At 41.6% G+C, this 25,475-nt stretch overlaps 1 protein-coding gene across 1 annotated transcript; it reads left to right on the top strand.

The window, feature by feature from the left end:
* Nucleotides 1-200: 200 nt before the first annotated feature.
* palm3 (paralemmin 3) lies at nt 201-25,055 on the top strand. Its single transcript, XM_072463371.1, has 9 exons — nt 201-474; nt 603-645; nt 19,564-19,616; nt 20,299-20,379; nt 22,281-22,408; nt 22,519-22,591; nt 23,377-23,407; nt 23,547-23,594; nt 24,244-25,055. The coding sequence occupies exons 3-9, from the start codon at nt 19,572-19,574 to the stop codon at nt 25,032-25,034; spliced, it is 1,197 nt and encodes a 398-aa protein (XP_072319472.1). The 5' UTR covers nt 201-474; nt 603-645; nt 19,564-19,571; the 3' UTR covers nt 25,035-25,055.
* Nucleotides 25,056-25,475: the final 420 nt, after the last annotated feature.

Here is a 25,475-nt window from a genome sequence, read left to right as displayed (position 1 = left end):
GACTATGTGGAGAGTTTAGCAGTTGCAGACCATTAATAAATAATCGCCTGGAGCGACAGAATATAATGACCCAGCTGCTTTGGGGACGACTGCGTGCTGTGTCTGTGTCCCACAGACAACAACAGGAAACACGAGGCTGTGTTAGCCTCTGTTAGCCTCTGTTAGCTGCTATTAGCTGCTGTTAGCCGCTGTTAGCCGCCGTTAGCCGTTAGCCGCTGCAGTGGAGGCTGGCCTCACCGGAATGACTGGAGTCAGGTAACCACCCGCGGCCACAGAGAGAGGCACTCCTCCCAGCGCGGACTCACACGGAGGGAGGGAGCAGTCACAACGGTGTTTCTTCACTTCCTAGCAGCTATGCTCCAAATACCGCAGTTTACTTGAACTTAAAACTAAATGGTGTATTTAAATAAAAGTTAACTTTGAAGCGGAAGCTAGGTGTCGCTGTTCACGTGACGCGCTGAAGGCTGGAGCCAGGTCAGTGCTGGAGGATTCTCAGGTGTTTGTTTTTCCACCATTACTTCTACATCGATTTTTGACCATTTATGTGGGTTTCATGTTCCAAGAATGTAAGCGTGATGTCTGATTTTTGTTTTGTTTCTTAGTTTATTGGAATATAAGTTACCAAGTGTTGGATAGGGCAAACAGGTAAGATACTCTTTTTTTTATTTGTATAATCACTTCTTTTTGGACTGTAATCGCTTATCTATTTGTATGAGCTAATTCGAAATGAGCGCAACCAGAGCTATTGACATGTGTGACTCTGACCTCTGCTGTGCAAACTGTTGCATTTGGAGCGTTAAGCAGTCATTCAGAGCCTAATGGTATTCATATTAATTCTTTATGTTGTAGACTATTTTCATCTCGTGCGTATTTGCTCTCAAAATAGTTGTTCTTGTAATATTCTTGCATTGTGTGTGAGTTATGAGTAATGTGAGTTATGAGTAATGAAGACCAAAAGCGTGCAAGTCATAAACCACTATTTTATGATGTGGTGGTTTATATAACGTGGTCTATCTTTTCACACGGTTCCAGCTGCTTTTTGAATAATATTATTAAATCGTAACTCCGTTGACAACTTTCTGTCAAACTCTTATCATTGGACTAAGCACTGTTTGTTTTTGCTGTTTTGCCTCTTCATACTACTATAGAAACATCTGATTCATCACTTTTTTAACAGTCGCACTCTTGCCAGTCAGTGCTTGAAGCTAATCTAGGAAAAAAGAGCATTCCAACTTAATCTGACATCAAAAAGGATAGTTTAGCATGCATGTGTAGATACTGATTAACAAGTTGCCTTCACAGCAGGACAGGGCTGTTCTGCTGCTGCCGGGCGCTGGAACTGAGGGCATAAATGGCAGGGGGTCCCCAGGGTTTTGCACACGTAACTTTCTTCAAGGTTTAGAGCTAGCATAAATATGTCTTTCCTTTTCATGCAGAAGTCAGCAAAAAGGTATAAGGCACAGTAACTCAAAAAGACATGGCTTGATATTGATGTATAAAAACTGTATTTCGATCACAATGCTTTATGATATCCACAGCCAGCTCGTTTTTTTGTTTGGGTTGTAAGTTTTAGCTTGGGACAGTCGTAATGGCCACATTTCTGGCTGTATTTTTACATTCTGTGAACTTTTTGCTCCTCAAATAGGGCGGCACAATTTGGGGGGAAAAACAAAATCTAATTGTGTTTTTTCGGACAAAGGAAATAGAATTGTGTTTGGAGTGCACGTTGTAAACAAGTGCAGGAGCATTGAAGTTTGAGAAAAGACTGAAATGTATACGGCAATATGTATATTGTGTAACCATATCCTCTGACCAAACATGCACACGTCATAATAGGCAAACGGCGTGTTGTAAATACCCAGCAGCAAAAATGCACTTCGTCGTCCAGACTTGAAAATGTTAAAGTAGTAAGTAGAAACACCTTTACCCTTTATATAACGGAGAAAAAAAAAAGGCTGTGTGGGACTTTTCTCAGCGTCTTTTCCCCCAAAGCGCCCGTCGTCCACACAAAACCTCTGCTTATTCCTGAAATGCAGTTCAGGAATTTTGGCCCGACTTTGCAACGATTGAAAATGCTACTGTGTAATATCTGTTAAGCCCGATAAGCGAGGAGTTGTATGGACGACGGCCCCGCCACTCGTCACCAGTGTTATCTTTTTGAATCGCATTGAACTGAGCGAGGGAGACTGTCAAGATGAAGGCAGATTAAAACGTAAAGATTAGCCGGAGTGGAGACAACAGACAAGTGCAGGATGACGAAATCCACCAGCTCTTTTCCTGGTAACTGAAGGATACATTTTCAGCAAGAGGGCCATTTTTCACTGACAAATTGCCCTCCGGCGAATCTCCTCTCGTCTTTGCACCGCTGCTTTTTCGGTTTAGCGCTTAATAGATTCTCACATTTGGTTTACACTCTGAAGCACTGTTGTGAAGGATTTTATATGATTACAGATAGTCCTTGGCCATGCGTTTCAATAAGTCCGAATGTCCTGACACTTTTAGGAGCAGCGCTGGATATGTCTGTCTGCTCTAGTACAACAAACATCCTGGAGCGATGGATTTGCGTTCCTGTCATTCTCGTTTCCGAGGAGCTGTAGATTGTTTGAAGTCGTGTAGTAAATATCTTCCTCCATGTGCCAATCTGCATTATGTCATTGTATTTGGAGGAGCATTCCTGCGCTGCCAGACACGCCCAAACAGTCATGTATGGACAGTGACCTGGTTTTACACCCTCATCCCTTTGTGTGACCTTTTTCTTGCATGTTTCTTTTTCCTCACAAAAGGCCGTGTTGAGACAGGCCGGAGCGGTTTGAAATAATCGCTGTTTGTTGGCTTCTGTCTGGTATTTCTTTTCATGTGAGGTAATCTGTTGACTTAAAACGTCAGAGATCTAAGGTGAGGTGAGTGACAAGACAAGACACAAGATGCTATTCAGTTAATTTAGGCAAGGCAAGTTTATTTGTAGAGCACATTTCATACACAAGGCAATTCAAAGTGCTTCACACAGCAGGAAAAATGCATTCAAATCACAAAGAAATTACAGAAACAGAAATACAATAAAATTAACTAAATTGAAAATTATCAATCCAACTGATTGTCTAAACTAATAAAATCACAAACAAAAGAGAAGAGTACAAAGAAAAAATCCTTTCAGTCATATGCGCAGCTAAACAAAACTGTTTTTAGCTTAGATTTGAACATTGTCAGAGTAGAAGCCTGTCTCACATCTTCAGGAAGACTGTTCCAGATTTTAGCTGCATAAAACTGAAACGCAGATTCATTTGGTCCACCCTTTTGGTTAGTCCTTGTTTAGAGCAATGACTCCTTGTTTAGATGTTGTGGTACTCGGAAAGTAACGTTTCTTTGGTGGAACTTTGTTAAGGCATTGGCCGTCGCATGATTGGAGCGCATTCATCTTTAGTATTAATTTGTCTTGATTGTATCGTTGTATAATTTGCATGTATAGAAGCTAAATTAATCAGATTTTATTCCTCTAATCATCGAGTTGTTTTGCCATCATATACAACAACAATCCAGCCCGTGCAAGCAAAAATATAACCGCCATCCATAGCGACACGAGTAGCTGCTTTATTAGACATTGAAAGCTAGTGAAGAGCTCGGCGATTTATAGTGCGTTTTGGAGGGAGTCACTCTGGGGTAAAGTATACTTATTTTTGTATTGTCAACACACTCGGCTCTAAAACATATCGCTCACCTCCAGCTCAAATGTTTGCGACTAGACTCAGAAGTATAGTATATGAGCTTGTCCCACATCAGGCTGTATGTCAGGAGGACTCATCATTTCCAGAACCTTCTTAAAAGCCTTCTAGGATTACATGTTGAATATTGACAGAGGTTTGCTGTGCGTCACTGCTGCTGTTCTCTCCAGGTCTGCTCAGAACACCGTTGCTGCACAATCACAGTTTGTTTAGTTTATACACACTGCTCCATGGTTTATCAGGCTTTATCAGCCCCATGTAAAGATAAAACCCTGTTGCTGAGTTTGTATCTCGCTAGTCTCGTTTTGTAATGTCGGTTAAACGCTGACAAATGTTAAGGTAAAGGGCGAACGCTGGAGGGAATTGGTTTCCTAATTGATCGGCGTCCAGCGTTACTGTTCTCATTGGACGCTAGATCACAGCTATTGGTTGTGTTTTTGTCCGTTTCTGACTGGATTTCTGATTGTGTAACGGAGTAAAGTTTCAACAAGGGGACTAAATATTAAACTCTTGTGATCTTTGGCTCATTTTAACTCATGAGTTTTCATCAACTCCTGTTAAAGATTGCCTTTTGGTGCTATTGTGCTGACATATAATTATCATCAACAACAAGCTGTTTTGCCAGTAATTGCTTCTGCCTTGCAAATTACATAACATTTAATCATTTTTGCTGCAGCTATATAGCCATTAGCGATACAACCAAAAGCTGAAGATTGAGATGAATATTTGCTTAAATTGAGTTTGTGCTGGCCTGGAATGTCTGTCTGTTTGTTTAGCAAGAAAAAAAAAAGAGGAAGTTAAACATTAGAAAGTCTCACAAGGTGTTTACAGGTCGACTGCTGCTCTTCTCACAAAGTCCAGACTCGGTGAGCTCTGTGCGTGGAGCAGCGCTGTGTTCTGTGTGTAATCATGGCTCAGCTGTGAGGCCCACGGCACAGCGGCACACAGCCTTTTGACTCCATGACAATAGCCAAAACGAACCGAGACTGGATTACACCGGTCCTAAATTCCTCTCCAAACCTGTTTGAATCCTAATCCGGCGCACACAGACAAATCGCCAGAACAAGCCAATACTTGTCACATACAATTGAGTTTATTCGCTGTGTATTGGAAAAAAAATATATTAACCTTTATCTAACCAGGAAAAATCATTGAGATTAGAAACTGCTGAATGGGATTAAAATGCAATTCCACTTTGTTTACTTGAGGGTAATCCATTGCCCTCACACCTGCCGAACTTCACCTCCCTTTAGCGCCTTTAGCCTGGCCCCGATGTAACCCGTGGTGACTGATTAAACCACAAAGCACTGCCACCTGCCCACAATGCTCTACAGTCACACATTGACAGGCTGCATCGGGAGCAGGGCCATTTTGGATCAGAAACGGGCACACTCACTGGGGGGTTTACTTTATATAGAACTCTAAATTGTAGAAGTCATGGAGAGCTAAACTTGTATCATCATCATCAGTGTCCAACATGTGCGAAAACCTTTCTCCTGGACAGTTTCATCAATACCATGTCTTTCCTGTGTCTGTCTTTGTGTCTGTCTGAATTTTATAAACTTCATTAATGTATATAATATAATATTTCAATTGCCATATGATACTCTCTGACGATTCATATTGAAAAATGTGCAACAACATCTTTTAGTTGAATGTAAGCATAGCATCCTTTTCTGTGTTTGAGCCTTGCCGGTGAGATCTTTGAGCATGTGTGTGCTTGTAGGACACAAACTAAGCGTAGACTGTCACACGCTCTTTGAGAAGAGTCAGAGCTGGTGAACAGGCTTTTGTATGAATGTTGTTTCAGAGTCTTGTCCCTTCTTCACTTTCCTTTCCACAACCTACAGTAAACCCAAGTATGTTGCCCTTTTCCCCCCAAATGATTCTTTGATCGTCGTCGCCGGACAACTGCATTTGCTCACTGATCCAAGCTTTGCAGTAGGGAAAGATTCATCAATCCAGCTTTCCAGCAACCTTGAATAAATGTACTGAGCAGCTTTGAAATGAGATATGAGATGTCCATATTTGAAGGTGAACATGGTAAATATTGTGTGCCCAATAGAGCCTCCCAGTGTTTTTAAACCAAATGCCTGCATTCCATGAGCTATTCCCCGAGTTAGCACTAATGCATTTGCAATGGAAAAGTTAGCGTTAGCCTCCAAACATCGTAAACTACCACTCGTGAGCAACACCAAAGCCTCGTTAGAAAACATTACCGTGCTTAGAAGTGCTTGTGTAGATTGTTACCGTTAGCCATTAGTGCCGAAATGAGCTTACAACAAGGGCTGGGCAATAAGTCTAATTAATTTGATTAATTTGGGTCTTTTAATAATCGACGATGTGAAAAATGGCTAAATAGTCAAAGCGAGGATTGCGGAACATAGAGCCGCGGGACATAGAGCCGGCTTTCATCTCTCTGCCTCGCCAGTATTTTAAGGAAGAGTCCAGTCTACAGTCTTCAATCGTCTTTTTGACGAGCCTTTGCTACGATTTAAGAGCCGCAGCATGTGCTTTGTGAGTGAACATCACAGTTTGCGTCTCGTCTCTTCTGAGAAAAAAATAATCGGCAGCATCGCTCATCCTTTTCCCGTGTGTGTGAGGGGTGGACGCACGCAAACCTTTAGATATGTGTGTACTTCAGACTGAGCAGAGCTTATTGTGCACCATGAAGGAGAATGAATTTAGCATGAGGTGGATTGTGAGAACAGTTATGCCTATAGAGGATTATCATAAAGATGAAACTTGTTGCATTGAATGCAAATGATATGAAGTAAAGAGCTTATAGCCTACTAAACCATTACAATAAACTAAAAAAGACTAAGCCCATAGAATATAGATTTTATAGTCTAATGACATGATAAAATGTTTGGAGCTATGAATTATGCTTTAAAGAGCAGCTGTCCCCAGTGACTTTTATTTAAAAAGTAGTCAAAATGTGCCAAAAAATCTAGATTAACATTTTTGGCCATATCTCCCAGCCCTACTAAAGACCTCGTAAGAAACATTTTGAATAAGCTAGAATGTTTTCCTAAGTGCCAGGCTGTGTGTACATCACTCCTGGAAAGGTCTATACAGCTGGTGTCAGATCCATATCAGGAGATCCAGAATCGAGAAATGACAATCTATTACATTTCCACTATCTGTATATCTGTAACATTTCTGTAGCCGGACTAGTATTTTAATTTTTTTTAAGTCAGGGTTTTACACGTTTGCATGTTTTGAACTAAGAACATTCGTGGCTTTATTTTTTTCAAATGAATGTATTTTTCCTTCAGTTTTGGGGTGGACAACAGGAAGTGTATGTGTGTCCTTTTTGTGCTTTTACTTTCTGCCTGTTACAAATATCAAGCTTTTTTAATATAACGGAAGATACTGCACAAGTGGTTGGTTTTATCAGTTTTTTCTTTTTGGTTTTTCAAAAAATATTTCCTGTGTTCTTTTTTTCTTTTCCTGTGTTCGAGCTTCGATAGTCGACGGTTGTCACGACCTTGAGATTGAGTCTGTTTTGACGGAAGTTATGTCCGAAGAAATCTCATCTAGTATATTCTATCTATCTTTTATCCAAGGTTTTGCAAATAAGAATATTCTGAGCGTATTACAGGGCATTGTGTCCCCGTTCACATTGTCTCGTTTATGAAGCTCAGACGTGCGTTCAGAATTTCACATCCACTTGTGCTAATTCTCCGAGTGGAGGCTGCTCTGTACATCCAATGCGATACATACTCTGCAGTACCACGCGCTGACATTCAAGAATTCTATAGCGTAATCAAGAGACAAGGCAGCCGGTCTCTAACGGTAACAACAACTTCTGCCGATAACCCCCGTCTCCACCTTCGACGTCATGGCGTTTGCAAGGTCACTGAGCAGCGGCACATTGGCTTTGTGTTGACATTTCTGACAGTAAACTATGCGTGTGTACTTTACCCACATCAAATCTGGTTCAACTGAAAGACTTTGCCTTCAGGTTCGTTGCAAAATCTAGATTTGTCTCGCCCAGTTTGTCATATTGTGCCACTAATTTGTGTTGAACCGGTGTGACCAGTGCAACGCCTATTATGTTGTTTTGTTGTTTTGTTGCAATGTTAAGGAAAGTTGTGACTGTGCTGAGAGGAGGCACCCTTGTGGTTGAGTTTGTGTACAACCATTTACCAAGGATTTATTATCATAGGTTTCAGGTGCCAGTTTGAGGACTCTTTACCATTCAAAAGATGGAATATTTAATTCTGAATATGCTATGACAACAGGCCTGATTCTCATCACTCTGAACCCCATGGGTTATTGGAAATTCCAGCAAAAGTTGTTTGATACTAGTTTTAGTATTTATCAGTAATAAGTATCTGATTTTCGATAGGTTTGACAAACTGTATTTATTAATAAAGTTGCATAAAACAACAAAAACAGACAGACAAAAGACAATGGAACAAATTTGGTTAAAGAAAATGAAAAAGAGGAAGGGGAAGTATCCAAAGAAAATAATGTTAAGGCACACAAATTCCAAACATAAAGTCTCATTTTGTCTAATGTCAGTCAAATTATTATAATTCCCCCCATTTTTCCATAGGTCAGTTATGATGTCGATCCAGTACTTAATCGTCGGCACAATTTGTGTCTTTTGTGTTATTTTGACAACCTTAATACACATTTCTGATCTGTTTTACCTTATTATTATTATTATTATTATTATTATTATTATTATTATTATTATTATTATTATTATTATTATTATTATTATTATTATTATTATTAGGCCCGAGCGCCACAAGCTGGCGAGAGGCCTATTAATCTCGTAAGGCCGTGCGAAGCACGGCTGCGAAAGTGCGCACGTAGTGCGCACGAAATCGAGCGCGAAGCGCTCGCCCACTTCCAAACACTCACTAACGCACTCCTCCACTCATGCACTCCCCGTGCATACTAATTAGTTGTAGGAAAATGGAACATTACCGTTGTAAACGGGCGAAGCCCGTGCAAAAGTTCGCACTAAACGAGCACTTTACATTGGGATGACGACCGCGAAGCGGTCGTCATCCCCATATAAAGCACTCATTTGCGCTAAGTAGCTCACGAATACGTTCCCCATCTCTTGCATGTTCCGTGCATATAAGCATGTAATGCAAAAATTGAACATTATTACTGTATAGAGGGCCAAAAACACAAAGTGGGCGGAGCCCACTCAAAATTATCGAAAGTACCCGTCAGTGACCAGGGACCCACACCATGAGGTAGGAAAGCGCGAGCGCTTTCCGAAAATGTATAGTTTATGATATTTGAAAAATGGGAAACATTGTTTTCGCATCGGAATATTATTCTTTCTTTCTTTCTTTCTTTCTTCTTCTCGGGACCAACCCCCCTATTTTTCACCCAGTGAACATTGACGAAAAGTCACAAAAATTTGCACACCTCTAAAAATCGTGCCTCTCTACATTCTGGCTATTTCCCTTTTCTAAAATAAAAAAAATTGGCGTGTCAGCGCCACCAAATGTACCAAAAATGCATTGAGAGATGGGAAATGACCCAAAAAAAATCTGATCGTAGAATCATGAAATTTGGCGCAGAGGTAGATGGTGACAAGAGAAGTAAAAATATTATTACGGCAATGCCGTCCGCCCAACCAAATGTCGGCCATATTGCTTCAAAAATGGCTAAACATGACTTCGGAGTTTTTCCAAACGTCGTACTTTTACGAACTCCTCCCAGGGCGTTGGCCCTAAAAAGCTGAAATTTGGTGAAAATGCTACTGAGGAGTGGGACATCAAAAGTTATCCAAATTACATTGATACCTCTCACGGTCTCTGAGCGGCGAAGCCGCAAACTGTAGCTAGAATTTCAGAAATCTCCCATATTTAAAATTTCTGCCGTTTGCGCAGATAAAGTCCGAATTGCGTCAAATTAGAATCAGTTGTTAAACTCTTTGCCCTAAACCTACTTGAAGTGAAATAAATTCATTTGGCGCCACAGCGCCCCCTACAGATTTTATATGGAGGTTAAATGTTTAGTTTTGCGAAATTATATGAAATTTGACACACAACTCAATTTTAGCATCCCCATCAAAAAAGTCAATGACTCATGTCATAATTGTTATGGCGTTGCCGTAACGATGACCGAAACCTTTCATGTTTACACTTTAGACTTTCACAAACTCCTCCCAGGGCGTCAGCCCTATTAACCTGAAATTTGGTGAGACTCATCTTCAAGACCATCAAAAGTTATCCACATTTTCATTCAAAGAGTCACGGTGTCTGTGCGGCAAAGCCGCACATTTTGCCAAGAATTCAAAATAAAATAGCTTTTTGATGGTAAAACAAAGGGGAGAAGATGTGACAGCGTCACAGATTCAGCAGTAGGCGTAATAAAAGGACAATTGGGGCTCCTCTTGCGGCGTGGCGGCGGCGTGGCGAGGGCCGATCATTGCCGCTTGCGGCTATATTTATTATTATTATTATTATTATTATTATTATTATTATTATTATTATTATTATTATTATTATTATTATTATTATTATTATTATTATTATTATTATTATTATTATTATTATTATTACATAACTAATTGACTAGTTTAGAAGACTGGGTCGATGCCTGTGTGGTGTGTGCTTTTATAACCAGTCACTTTTGTCAAATTAAACTATTTTGTGAATATTACCTTTGGCAGGTGCTAGTGTCAAAAGGGAGATGATCAGGTTTAAACATGGCTAAAAGATCAAAAAAGTCAAATTTGCCTGATCTAGACCCTTAATTGTGCATTATTGTTGCTATGGAGATTGCAGACGAGTCCTGTTTGAGAGGATGGTTTCACACAAAGGCTTCCACATGTAGTGTCACTTCTGATCCGTCTCTCCGCTTAATGACTGTTGAAGTGATTTTCTCACCAATAAGGTTCTCGGGCTAAATATTTTTTAAATGTGTGAAACTGATGCTTGCGCTCTGGACAAAGCTGGCGTCCTCATCGCAGACCTCGGGGCAACATTTAAAGGCATATGCAGAGAGATGCAGTGCTTCCTGCGGTGCTTTTATAGCCACCTGTGTGTTGGGCTGTGGAGATAATGGCTGCACAAATGGTGTGATGACGGCTCGGAGGATACTGTACGTCCACAGCGACAGGAAGAGAACTCACCAAGTAATAACTCGGCTTTATGTGCTCGCTGCCTGGTTTTAGAAGAAAGCTTGGATTACATTTCAGATAGAGCCCATTGACAGAAAATCTCTCGAAAAAGGTACCTTGTTTCTGTAGGATAAAATCAATAAATCATGTGGTCAATGTATTATAAAGTCCTAGTGTTTGTTTTAAGCCACCAACTATCAACACTTCAAGTCGGCCAACTACTTCAAGATATTATAAGTCGCCAGAAAGGGATGAGTGGACTTAGAGAAATCACTCTGAGGTAGTAGGGATGTCAAGATTATGAGGTTTTAATTGATAATTGTGATTATTAAGCCCAAAAAAATAACAATCGTGAGAATTTTAGAAACAAAATTACTTATTTTTACTTCAATCTATCATCCAAAATATAGACTTTTTTAAAATCTGGTTTGTTTTTGTCAAATTTCACTTTATTTTGTCTTTCAGAAAGATCAGTTTCATAAAGCCGGTCACAAACTGGAGGAACAGTAACATGTTAGACCTCAGCAAGGAAAGAAAATGAAAGGTTTCACTTTTGTTTTGTCACAGTCTCAATAATCGTTTAAATCGTGATGTTTTTTCTAGCAATAATCTTAACGCTAAAATGTGATATCGTGACATCCCTACTCTGAGGCTGAGCTGTTTGTTTTTAGTAGTTAGCAGCTGGCTAATGCTAGTTTACATATTGTTGCCAGGCGATGCTAATAAACGTAACTACTTCTTGCAGACAGATTAAACAAGCCTAATTTCCAATTCACCAGGTGTTATATTTTAGGATCCAACAGACACTCAACTTCACACGGAAATCCATAACTTCCGTCTTCTTGAAGTATCAACCCTTTTCATTTTCAATTCCATGCACTGTTTTTCATGACTCTCTTAACGGCGGACATGCGGTGACGTCTTCAAAATGGTGGTGACAACAAATACGTCACTTGATTAAGACCCATGGATATATCGTATCAAACCTTATGTATCGTGATCGTATCATATCGTGACGAGTGCGTATCGTCCTGTCCGCAGTATACGATACTCTGAACTTGATGGGATGCGTGTCCTGATGGATAGCCTGTTAAAAGTTTACTATTGTGATGTTTTAATTATGTAGAAAAACAAAATGCATTGTAATTTCTCCTTCACCATGTCCTTAATATCAAAATACAATTGTCTAATGAATATCTCAGCGGATTCAGCTTTAATGCAGCAGTCACAGGAAGAGAATTGTTTAACTAAGCAATTTAACATGAATTTTATGATGCACCTTTCTGCACTGATATGAGTATTGCAAAGAAGTTCGTCACAATATCAATATTTTGAGTGCAACCCTAACTAATTTTAAAAAAAGCAGCTCATGACCCGATCAAAAATCTGTCTGGATCCGCCCAAATGGTGATCGGATACAGAACTGGGCGTGTGATGTGTATTTAAGTGTTCCTCCACCAAAGTACTGCGGGCCGGGCCAAATAACAACTACATCCTCCAAAACAGACCCTCCATTGTGCACGCTTCTGCACCGTCTCTAATGCTCTGGCTCTTGCCAAATACTGAACATAGCAGTTAATAGCAATTCAAATGCGTCTCTAGTTTGTGTCGAGGTCCCTGGAGCTAGAATGTGTTTATGTTCCTTCTAGTTGAAAGGGGCTCATAAGCTATTCCGAGTGAACCCCTTTACGGGTCTAAAGTGGCAACAAAGGGAAGTGTTGATGCATTGAGCTAGCTTTAGTGTATCAATTGAAGTTGCAGGATTCTTTCTCGTTCCTCTGCCCTGACGCCTTTGATGCTCCCCGAGTGCATCCGTGTGGAGCTGTGATCACCGCACGGCTCATTGTGGCTGCCTTCAGACACGGGCAGGTAGATTACGTGTTGGATGCGTTTGAAGTGTATACTGTAATATCTGATGCTCTGGGTTAATTGCGAGTTCTCTCACTTGTGGGCCTGTCGGGGCAGTGAGCTCCTGCTGCGATAATTGACTCGAAGTAAACCTGTGATGTTTACGGTTTATGTAATCTTCAATCTGTTTCATTATCTGTGAGGTGTCAGCAGGTACTCGAGTAGAAGTATGTAAAAGAGAAAATGTTTGATTTGACTGCGTCTAAAGGCTTGCTTTGATTTGTGATAATTAATGTAAACATTAGGACAAAGACGGCTGCAAAGATGCACTGGGACTACATTCCATCACAACAACAGACCATTTGAAAAGGGACTGTGTGTGTGTGGGATCTTAAAGTTCTCCCAGCTGTAATGTCCTGCTTCCTCTATCTCAATCCATATTTTTATTACCTCTCACTTCTCGCTCAGATGAGTGCATTGGCCTTTTTCTCTCTTTCTCTGAAGTGGGACACACCGATTTGAGCGCCTAATTTGCTCCCCTCTCCGCTGCCCGTGCACTTTATGAAGTCCTGTTGTGCGTCTCTGAACTCCTTCCTCCCGAGTGTGCCTTAAAGCTGCCGTGAGCTCGGAGGGTACAGGCTTTTGTGGTAAAGCACCAGAACTATTGAACGAGACCGGCCTTGTCTGGTCTAAATCTTCCCAAAGGCACCCGTTCACTTTATCACAATGAGATGTTGACATGATTGTTTACTCATTCATATTTTATTTCACTTCTGTTCATGTTTTATATATGCTCTGGTTCTGTTTTTCTTTCAACCTTGTATCACGTTGGTCCACTTATTTTAAATTTAACAGATATGTGTGAAATGGACTTGACACCATTTAAAACCTTCAAATTATATGATTTACTGTATATTCAGTGACCTCCTTTTTACCCCTATTATGAAGCGCTGTCCTCACTAACTGTGTAAAACAGATTTACGCCTCCGTATTGTAATAAATACCAGCCGCTGTCACACAGTCAAACACAGTCAAACACAGTGCAGGAATGTGCTGTTTTCATTCCTCGACCTGGCCTGTCAATCAGAGGAACTTGGCTGTGTGCTGTTGAAACACCACCGTCCAAACTACACAAATTCCACCCATACCACCCACAAGCACAAATACACACTAAACTACACACTGCTGTGTGTCAGATTTATTTTCATTTGGATAAGCAGAATATCAATCTCCAATAATGCAATTTCTGCTGCAGTCTGTAAAGCAACCAGAAATCGATCGCTGGTGAAAAGGCAATTTACAACTATTTGTTCGATCGTTCTGCTGCTCGTGAATGATGGCCGCTGTTCTACGACATACTGTACCTCCTATTGAAGTTCTGTCGAGGAATCTAGTTTTAGAGTGTGCGCAAGCGAGGTTTTCCTGACAGACGCACAGTGACGACAGCGTGGGATGTGCCAGTTCAGAGTTCACGGCCGTTCTGCCTCAAAACGTCTGGAGGACAGCCGCGGTGGTTCTCTTCCTGTTCACAAACTTATGAACGGAAACAGATTTTTAAGGATTGTCCATGGACATCACCTCACAGAATATTCTTGGGGGAAATCGGGAATCTGAGATTCATACTTGTTGGCATGTTGAACACATTTTGAACTTTACTGGAGTGAAGACGTATGGAAATATTTTCGATAGACTTTAGATCATATTTTTCCTTTTATCATTACGTGGCCAGTATCCTTGTTTTGTAGATAATGATTTTGATTAGAGGTGGGCAATATTGACTAAAATAATACCTTGTTAATATATGGATTTCGTATTATCCAGATTACAACCGTAATCAAAGGAATGTGTTATAACATGCCTGTAAATGTCACAAAAAGTGAATCTAACCATTTAAGTGCAGAAATATTACCGTTAATCTTTATTTGGAAGATGCCAACTGCTCGTCACTATGGAGATGTTTTTGCTTTGCCTCAATTGTTCCACAGTATGTCATTAAACATGTCTATCTCTATGGAGGCAATCAGGTGACCGTTTAGATCTGTGGGGTGGCGTATTAGAGATCAGACAATTCGACACATGAATCACAATATTGATACAGTTTTAATGTTTTAGGCCTCGTTTCCATTATTATTTTCATGCCAATTACAAATAAACTTTACAATTCTAACTTCTCTGTTCAAATGTAACAGTTAAAGCCGTTTTCTTACACATCACAAATAACACGCTGGAATGTAGTTTTGTTTTTAGATTTGAACGATTTGGATATCATATTGAGCTTCTGTGAGAATCATATATAAACATATCTCTATTTAACTATACATCGGTGCATCGAGCTCCCGTGTACTTCATAATTTCATCATCACCTGAAACAAAACATTATTGCAACTGTTTATTCTGCTCAGTTTCTTTTATGTGAGTCTCTCTTGTGAGTGTCTCCTGTGAGTCTCTCTTGTGAGTGTCTCTTGTGAGTGTCTCCTATGAGTCTCTCTTGTGAGTCTCTCTTGTGAGTCTCTCCTGTGAGTCTCTCTTGTGAGTCTCTCTTGTGAGTCTCTCTTGTGAGTCTCTCCTGTGAGTCTCTCTTGTGAGTCTCTCTTGTGAGTGTCTCCTGTGAGTCTCTCTTGTGAGTGTCTCTTGTGAGTGTCTCCTGTGAGTCTCTCTTGTGAGTCTCTCTTGTGAGTCTCTCCTGTGAGTCTCTCTTGTGAGTCTCTCTTGTGAGTGTCTCCTGTGAGTCTCTCTTGTGAGTGTCTCTTGTGAGTGTCTCCTGTGAGTCTCTCTTGTGAGTGTCTCCTGTGAGTCTCTCTTGTGAGTCTCTCTTGTGAGTCTCTCCTGTGAGTCTCTCTTGTGAGTCTCTCTTGTGAGTCTCTCTTGTGAGTCTCTCTTGTGAGTCTTGTGAGTCTCTCCTGTGAGTCTCTCTTGTGAGTCTCTCTTGTGAGTCTCTCTTGTGAGTCTCTCTTGTGAGTCTCTCTTGTGAGTCTCTCCTGTGAGTCTCTCCTGTGAGTCTCTCCTGTGAGTCTCTCCTGTGAGTCTCTCCTGTGAGTCTCTCCTGTGAGTCTCTCCTGTGAGTCTCTCCTGTGAGTCTCTCCTGTGAGTCTCTCTTGTGAGTCTCTCCTGTGAGTCTCTCCTGTGAGTCTCTCCTGTGAGTCTCTCCTGTGAGTCTCTCCTGTGAGTCTCTCCTGTGAGTCTCTCTTGTGAGTCTCCTGTTTTATATAGTTTGTTTTATCATCGTTCATTGTTTTATGTTGCATCCGAATCACCAAAGTTTGTTTGCCATTAGCAATGGCAATAAACTTTTTCTGATTCTGATTCTGATTCTGATCTGAGGCTGTTTACAGCTGCACCAGGACACCAGCCGGTCCTCCTCCCTCCTGTAGACAGACTCGTCCGAGATGAGCCCGATGAGGGTGGTGTCGTCCGCAAACTTAATTCGTTTTATGGAGTCGTGCTGGAGGTGCAGCAGTTTGTCTACAAGGAGAAGAGCAGGGGAGAAAGTACACAGCCCTGTGGAGCACCTGTGCTGATAGGGTCAGAGACATTCTTCCCCAGCCGCACACACTGCCTCCGATCCATCAGGAAGTTAGTCAGTGCGTTAACATGATTATGAAAAAAAAAGTTTTGTTTTTTTTTTAACATTCGGTTTTGTCGTCGTGACGAAACTCTGTCCTTGTCCAAGTATACACGCAGACGAGAAAGTCAAATTCCTGACAGGAACGTGTCGTCCTCCTAACACTAGGTGGTGATATGCGTTGTTTCAGCGGACTAATACGTCCCCCCATTCCGGTTGACCTTTTGCGTCACATATAAAGAACTATCGTGCGCATTTTCAAACGGCAGTCGTACAGCTTTGTTCATCTCGTTTGTAATGTCTGTGTTAGTTATTGTGCAGATAAAGTGCACGCTAACTAACGCGGACAAATGCGGTTGTGTTCTTCCTTGTATGGTTTTGTTTCCGGGGTCATACATCAGTGAAGGTCGTGGAGCATGCGCACAAGCCTTGTCTAGTTTATTACACAATCGCATAATCTGGGTGTCTCAATCGGAGATTTTGAATGCCGATTTCTATCGTAGCAAGGTGTTTACATGCACACAAAGATGTCTGATTGTATCGGATTAAAGCCAACTAATCGTTTTTTTTTTTTCGTTTACATGGAAACGTACTGACTGATCCACCTGCAGTGTCCACAAACAGGATCCTGGCATAGGTTCCCGGGGAGTCCATGATGCTGCTTCTTAAGCAATGCATTAAATTAAACAACTGAATGTTAGCTGTCACTGTCAGATCAATATAGCAGTGGTTGTTTTGTGTGTTGAAGGTTTGAAGCTATATCTATTATCTATTTAATTTCTGCTGAAGTTTGAGTGAGCGATGCTGTTGATGTGATTCTTAGAGGTTGCAGATTGTTTTTCTATCAATGCCATCACTGCTCATTATGCAAATACACACATTTATTTAAACATGGCATGCATTATTATCCAGACATACTGTTTGTTATGAGACTAGTATGTGAAGAGCCAATAGCTGTTCACGTGTTAACAGGTACTACCCACTTTTCACTCTTGCATTCATATTCAAACATATAGGTGTTAAGTTAGAATTTCGGTGTTAATTAAACATATTTAGACAGACTTTTCACTGACCAAGCTGTTTCTCATTCACGTTTCAAGACTTAACTGCATGCTTGGAGAACAGTTGTTAACAATAATAAAGCGTCACTAATGTATAAAATAAAGTTATACACCTTATTGTTCCATATTTTTGGAGGAATGCAGGACACAAAACCCTCCATCACTGTCCAAAACACTTTCTTTTCTCCTGAATGTGGCCTTAGCTTGAATTCAGAGCGTGACAAAGTGCCCAGAGTGAGTGGGAGGTCATAGCTCGGAGGGTAGTAGTCTTTTCCCTGGACAAATAGAACTGTGCTGTAGATGTGTGTGCTTGAATGTAGAGAGCTTGGTCCTCTCTCGCGGCGCAGGCACCTGGTGTTACAGGTGAACCGCTCTCTGTAATTAAATGCCTCTTTTCTGCCTCCTGACGGCTGCTGTTTTCCAACGTGTGAAGACCGAGGCAGAGCAAGTGCATTTTGCGTTCGGTCTCAGAGCACATTAGTGGGCTGCTTTGCTCTCAATCCCACCAGAGGATTGTGGGAGTTGTGTGAAAAATCACAGTTAAAGTGCAAAGAATCAAGTACAAATTTCACATTAATAAAACTGAACTGACTTGAGGGGTGTTGACCAATAAACGGTGTGCACGGTTACATTCTGAATCTTTTCTTTTGTTCATAGTTGTCAGGTGACGTTCAACCTTCATTGACCCTCTGAACCGGCCGGATTATCTTCTCATTGAGTCTTTTTGACCCCGTCCGCCTTCATTCCTTATCCTGTACAGTCTCATTATCAGAGCGGCTGTGCTTGTCTGCTGGGAGCTCCTGAATACCTCCTCATCAAAGCTCTGTTTGTGTTTGCATGTTTATCTCTGATTGCTATTCTGGGCTTGCTCCTGGAGCTGTGACGAGGCACATGACTCCCTATGGAGGCTTCTACTGTAAGCTGTGGCTGCACCTCGGCTCATTCTAAAAGCTGCAACATTCTCTTTTTCCCTTTGTCTGGAGAATGCATTCTCTTTTCCCTCTCTATGTATAGTGTTTCTTTTGTCCATTTTTCCTTCTCATCCCCTCCTTTTGAAATGTGCCGAAGGTCTTTCTCCATTTATTTCTAACTTTTTTCCTAACCTGCTCCTGGAGTTGGTCAGAAAGAGTTCTATTTCCCATAATGAGAGCCCTCAACGCTCAGCTAATAAAATAAATCCATGCCATTGATTTTTTTTTTATTCGATTTGTTATTTTTTTCTATCATTTATAATCAGGAGTGGCATTGGCGTTTGATACTAAAACGTAAACAAAAATCTCCCGTTGTCCTGGTTGACCATGGGCCTTTTGTGTTGTGGTCTTTGTGGTTGAAAAGTGCTGCATTCACAAAATGACAAAGTGCCATGTTTGCAGGGGCACACAAATGTAAAGAGGGCTTTGTTTCACCTGATTGTCTATTGCATCAGCTTCCAATTAGTGCGAGAGAGGTGTTGTGTCTGATTATTGTTTCTCATCCACACTTTAATATAGAAGTTCAAGGGGCATCGACTGATCGCCTGGCAGTGCCCACCCTTTGTACATTACATTTACAGGATTAGGATGGCAGTGCCAGGCAAACTGATTGATTGAAGTCTCACTCCCAGGCTAAAATAAGGCTCATTGTGTCTGGCTTTATTTGAAAGTGAAGGCTCAAATTAGAAGGTGTCACTTGATCTCATGTTCTCATCGTGTCAGATTTGACCGTTAGATTGATCATCGTTGTTTTATAATTTGAACATTGACGGCTCCTTCCTGTCTTGTTTGTTAGAGGAACAGATTGATGATTGTTTTGCTAGTGACAAGACTAATTAGGGAAGTCTGTTCGAGATTACTCTTGTGTCATCTGTGCTTCTTTAGCTCCATATTTTACGGGCTTTTTTCTGTTGAGAAAACCAAAGATGATTATTTTCAAGGAGTTGTCTGTGACTACATAAGGGTAGAAGCAAATCCATAATGGTGTGAAGGAGGAGTTTGGTTTGAAGTGTGGAGAAGGTGAGGAGGGTGGGGCTTCATGGTGGATCTGAAACAGCCTCACCAGACTCATGTCCAATTATACGCTCCGCAAATAGGACATCCTGCCACTGATTTATCCGCTGCCTGTGCATCCTGCCGGAGACGGGGGGGGGGGGATTTGTGCACTAATGCAGTTTGACAGACGTTTTACTCGACGCAGAAGTTTGCGCTCTCAGTGAAAGTGATAAACGGGGATCGCAGACTTGCCGCCACTGGCCTTGTATTTGTTTAATCGCTGGATGTTTTCCTCCCGTCACAGGTGCCAAGATGGATGAGGCGGAGAAGTACCAACAGCGTCTGGAGGCCATAGCCGTGAGTCCATAAATGCACTGCCAGCTCGGTTAAACGTGTGCGCGAGGGAGGCAGAACGAGGCTAAGCTTTGGCCACAACCTCTAAATAATTTAACTCGTTTGCAATGTGGCCTCTCGCAAAAAAAAAACAACAACAGCACAGCGCTGCCATGGGGACAGCTGCGCAAAGCTTTCTGGGATATTGAGTCCACGTAATGTCTGCAGTGAGTGTTCTGCTGACAGATGGTTGACCAGGTTTCCTCGCTTTCCTTTCTCGCTGATGTTTTATTCAACTTAGGCTCTCTTCTGTTTATTCATTCACGCACGTCTCTTACAGTAGTTGTCGCGACTTCTTTCTCAACATTTGGACCGAAACAAGTTTAAAGATCAATGAAAATGTATCACTTTCTGAGATAATCGTCAACTCATTTAGTAAGTGAATCATCTGGACTATACACAGACTGCAAAACGTCACGTGCTGAGAGAAGAGACTCCGACCAATCAAGAATGACGTCAAAATGACACAAATTTTGTATATATTTTCTTTGTAATTATATCATCCGGATGCCCTCAAGCCGCAACACTACAGTAAAAAAATTACCAGACCTTTCACTGTCTACTTAAACATTAATCGATTGCCAAAAGAATCATTAGTTGGCGTTCAGGTTTCATCACGTTTGAGGTCGTTTGTCTAAATTTGCAGGAAAAGCGTCGTTTGCTGGAGGAGCAGGAGCGAGCCAAGCGGGAGATGGAGGATGAACGGATAAGACTGCAACAACTTAAGGTCTGACTCATTAGAACTCGCGCTCTCTCCCGTGTACAACGTCGACTTTGAACACTTTGATCCCAAATCCTTTGCAGACACCCTCCGAATGTGTTTAGTTGTCATAATCACATGAAGCAGGTGACCCTCCCTTTTTTCACGGCCCTCGCGCCCTCATTTAGAGGCCAGTCGTGTGCAGTCCAGTTTCTCCTTAAACGTTTAGCGTCTGGACACGGAGCTGCTCCATTGTTTTCATGCCACTTCCAGACAGTCGTTCTCACTTCCTTCTCCACGACGTAGCGCGGCCCCAAGGCGCATTCCTCAACTTACTATGGCCGGTTTGCGTCACTAGTAAATACTGTATACCTCTATTTTCCTTATGTTCCGTATATATGTGTGTTGTATATCTTAAAGGTTCGACACATCATGATTCTGAAGGAACATTTAAAGTGTTCACAGCCAAATGGGAACAGAGCAGAGCTTGTTCTTAGCAGAAAAAACTACAAAGATGTTTTTGTGACACTTATGGCTGAATGGCTCGCTCTCGCCAGATTTGGTAAACATTGGGCTGTATGCTGACAGGAAGCAGTGGATCTCCGCAGCCGTGAGCTCAAATTAGAAGCTTCCAGACATAAACAAAAGGAAGTTTGGCTGTTGTCTTAATAACTGTGCTCTCACAAAGGCAGCATTGTTTAGTCTTTTTGCATGAAGAAGATTGTTTTGTTCATCTAACATGTTGCGTAGTCACTTGAACAACATTGATATACTGTATTTTTGTATCTGTTTGTGTTTATTTTTGCAAGGACGTAAATCTCAGCTTTCAGTGCTTTCATTGGTGTCGATTTCAGAACTGAAAAAGCTGAATTATGTCGGTGTGGGTTGAATGTGCAGCGTGCTCATGTAAAGAGATGACGGATAAATTGTTCAGCTTCAGACTCTAACATTTCAAATTAGCAATCACCTTTTAATAGTTACAGTGTTTCTCATAGATTCTGCTGAGACTGGATGGCACAGGACATTGTATTCAAATTCTGGAGTATATATGGTTTTCAGAATTATGAGAAAGTAGAACCGTTGCCATAGCCGCAATTGAACATTAAAACAAAATATGATATCTTGTGTTTATGGAAAAGACCTCAAAATGTTGAAACCTAAATACATGTAATTATGTGTAATATTGTTTGTATTGTATTGTTTTTCATGTGCGTTTATCTGCAGCTTTATATTCTGCAGACTAAATGTATGCTCGGTGTCAGCCCAAATCTAGTTGCCACTAGCAACCTTTGCCAACAGTCCAGTAATTATTGTAATTCAGCATTGCAGTACAGAAATGTCCAAACCTGGTGTTTCATCTGTTAAATTATGCACAACGTTGTAGGGCTGGGTATTGCCAAGACTCTCGCGATGCGATACGATACGTATCCCGATACAGGGGTCACGATACGATACATATCCAGATACTTGTATATTCCAATACAATTCCCTCATTACGATGCGTATCCCGATACACTTTTGAAAAAAGGGTCTTAAAAATGTACCAAATTGGTAATGTTTTTACTCTGGATAAGAAAATGTATGAAATGTCATGTTTATCCACAAAGCACTTATTTATAAATCCATTCTGCTCTAATAACTTCATACATCCAACCAACTGATCCAAATAGAAATATATGGAACATATTCTAGTAAAGTATTGCATGTTTGTTTGTCCTTGTCTGAACATGCTGCAGCAGCATCTTCTGCACAGATCAATGTCTGATCAGGTCCACAGCAGCTCCTTCTCAGGCCGAGCTGAGAAGGAGCTGCTTTTTTTTTTTATTTAAAAAAATATCGATACTGTTGAGTCCGTGACGATATATCGCCTATCGATATTTTGAACCCAGCCCTACAATGTTGACAGTCTGTGTTTTCTGCCTTAACAGAGGAAATCTCTTAGAGACCAGTGGCTGATGGAGGGTCCTCCTTTGTCCCCGTCCTCCTTGGACGCTGCCGCTCCTCGCTCTCCTCTGTGGGGAACTCAGGCCCAGGAGATTGAGAAACACATAGAGAAGTAAAGCAGCATCCTCTTCTGTTTGTGTGTGACCTGGCCAAAAGCTGAATGAACCGAGCTCTGTGCATTTCAATAGTGTCGTATTGATTCCACGTATTGTTTCATCTCAGGCTGGAGTCGCAGACACAGCAGTTGGCAGAGGCTGAGGAGAAGCTAACAGAAGAGATGGAGGACGGCCAAATTGTAAGGACCTTTTAAATACGCTTCCATCTCATTGAATGTATGTTGGTCTTTACCTGAATAATGCATTTTCTCTGCTAATGCAACTTTGATGTATTGCCTCTTAATGTTGCTGCCTTATGAATATAAGACATATATTGGACATAAACAATTCAGCGCTTGAAGCTGCATGGAAATGGTTACTTCACATGAAGCTTTCTCCAGCTTTTTGGGCGGCAGTAGCTCAATGGTAGAGTGCTCGTCTTCTGATCCAAAGGTCGGCGGTTCGACTCCCTCAGATCCACTGGCCTGCAGGTTGGCGGTACGCAGCTGCCTCATGTGAATACTGCCGTTGTGTCCTTGGGCAAGACACTTAACCCAACTCGCCCCCCAGTGTCTGCGTATATCTGGGGTGTGAATGTGTGTGTGAATGGGTGACTGGTTCCTTGATGTAAAGCGCTTTGAGTACCTTGACGGTAGAAAAGCGCTATATAAATGTGACCATTTATTTACCATTTTTTTCTACTGTAGATGCAAATGTATTCTTATTGATAATAGCAGCATTTACATGATCACTCAGGAACTTGAAGCAGCATTAGGTTTTAGTTTCCTAAAATGATTATAAGACAATGGAATTTTGATTAGAGTTTAAGGTTTGGCCTGCTTTTTCATGTTTCTTTTTTGTAAAATGAATAAAGAAGCTAAAAATGTCTTTAATTTACTAATATGACCATGGTTTCTATTTGTGGCCTTTATGTAATAGACTGCAAAAACACTGCAAGGTTTAAGTTACTATTTGTTTCCTGTAGGAGACGGCGGCAATAGAAGAAACTGCAACAGGTAAACTTTAATTTGTCTCATCATTAAATCAAAGTGTATTTCAGCCATTTCTCCTTCCATTTGTGTCTTTGTAATACTTCTATAGATTTACAATTACCAGCTGTCGTCAGTGCCCTGATCCCTCTGTTTCTCTTCACAGCAATTGTTCAAAACATTCTGCACAATGGCAAAAACGGCACAGAATCAGGTGAGCCTCAAAACCAATCTCAACTGAAGTGCAAATTATAGTCCGGTCTTTGTTTCACCTGCACCTGTTTCACCTTTGTTTTCACCTGCAGTCTGTTTCTTTCCTATTCTATTTTTAACACAAATTTAAACAGTTCAATTATTATTTTACCTGGCCATTGACGCGCTACTCTTACACCACCCTCTGACACTATGTAGCATTTATTATCTCATTATTGTAGCGTTAATGATCTCATTATAGTTGTAGAAAAGGTTTCAAAGGTCCGGACAATGTCTTAAAATCTAGATTTCACCCAGATGCGTACCTTTTGAAACGTTTTCTACAACGGACAAATGAGGGATCACACCGGCTTTATTACTGTTATCGAATAAACACACAAATTGACGAGGACCGCCCATCTCTTAATGAGCGTTGTTTGAATACCTCTTGAAACCATTAGAAGGGAATTTGAGTTTAATGAGTACGTTACATCAGCTGCGTCGAGGCGTCCGATTACATCACCTGTAATGAAATATGAAGCCTGTTCACCGAGAGTGTGATCCACTGCTAATGGATTCGACTTCACGTCTCTGCACACCGTTTTAATTACAAATGCTGCTTGCTTCTTTATTGGCGGCGCTTGTGTGATCCCCCCTTTTTCTCGTTAAAGGTGACGCTGTCCAGGCCGCGGTTCTCACAAACGGTGCAGGCGGGACGGACGAGGACACGGTTCACGCGGCTTCTGCGGAGGCGCCGCCCACTTCTAATGGACTCAGTGAAGAAATGGAACCCGGTCGAGTTAATCTGAATAATAATAATGTTGGTGGTAATGAATATGCTGTTGAGGAGGAGGGAACTATCGTAATCAGAGCAGAGTGTGTCATGATCACAGACGAAGGGGACGATACGGCAGAAGACGTCTCCAAAGAAGACCGTTGGGAGAATGCGACTTCTCTACTATCAGAGGAAACCCAAAAGACTGTTACAGAGTATGGGCAAAACGATGGGACGGCGGCCACTGCTGTCGAAAGTGCAATGATACCGAACGGCGTGGAGGAAGATCACTGGGCGGAGGCGACGGCCGCTCAAGAACAAGCCCAGACTCAAGAGGGCGCCGCAGTGGCTCCGGTGGCTCCGGTGCCGGTTTACTCCGACGCACAGCCACGCGTCACCACGACACAGGTGGACGCCGAGATCGAAGGCGTCGCCAAAGAAGAGGAGACGATCGAAGTCGCGTCGAAGGCGAAGGGGAACGTCAAGGTGGAGTTTCAGGAGGTGCCGCTGTCCGAGCCGCCGGGCAAAGCGACCCCGGGCGAACAGGCGCCGCTTCTGTCCCAGGTCAAAGCCACAGATGCAGGAAAGGCGGGCACCAGCACTCAAACGGAAAGCCCCAGCAGAGCGGATCAGGCAGAGACTAAGATGCCCAAACAGAAAACGTGCCAGTGTTGCTCCGTCATGTGAGCGGGCCTCCGACAGCGTTTGAGAGTTCACTCCCTTTTAAATGCAGTTTGATCCATTTGAAGTCAGCAATCTAATCCACTTGCACTTGACCTTTTTACATGCTGTTAAAACGTCTTCCTCTAAACGCGTTCTCCGGGAACTCGCTCCAACGTGAAGAGAAACGAGGAATAGTTTGGACTTGGAATTTAAGTGCCTTTTTTACAGGAACTGAAGCGAGTGGCTCAAAGACTGCTCCCACGCGGCGGGTTTCTAAAGCCTGTGGTCAAATCGACTGCGTAAATGAATTGCAGATAAACTATTACGCATCAGTAAAAATATTGTATTCACATTTAAATAATCCGTTTAAGATTTGATACATGAGCTTGTAATAATGATTATATTCAGGAGACATTGCTCTAATTTTATGTTATTTTATGGATTTAAATACAGTATTTAGACAAC

Source organism: Eucyclogobius newberryi, unplaced genomic scaffold, assembly GCF_026437365.1.
Source record: "Eucyclogobius newberryi isolate DKJ021-1_F unplaced genomic scaffold, fEucNew1.0.hap1 SCAF_4, whole genome shotgun sequence".
Taxonomy (NCBI): Eukaryota; Metazoa; Chordata; class Actinopteri; order Gobiiformes; family Gobiidae; genus Eucyclogobius; species Eucyclogobius newberryi.
This window is presented reverse-complemented; position numbering and strand designations above follow the sequence as displayed.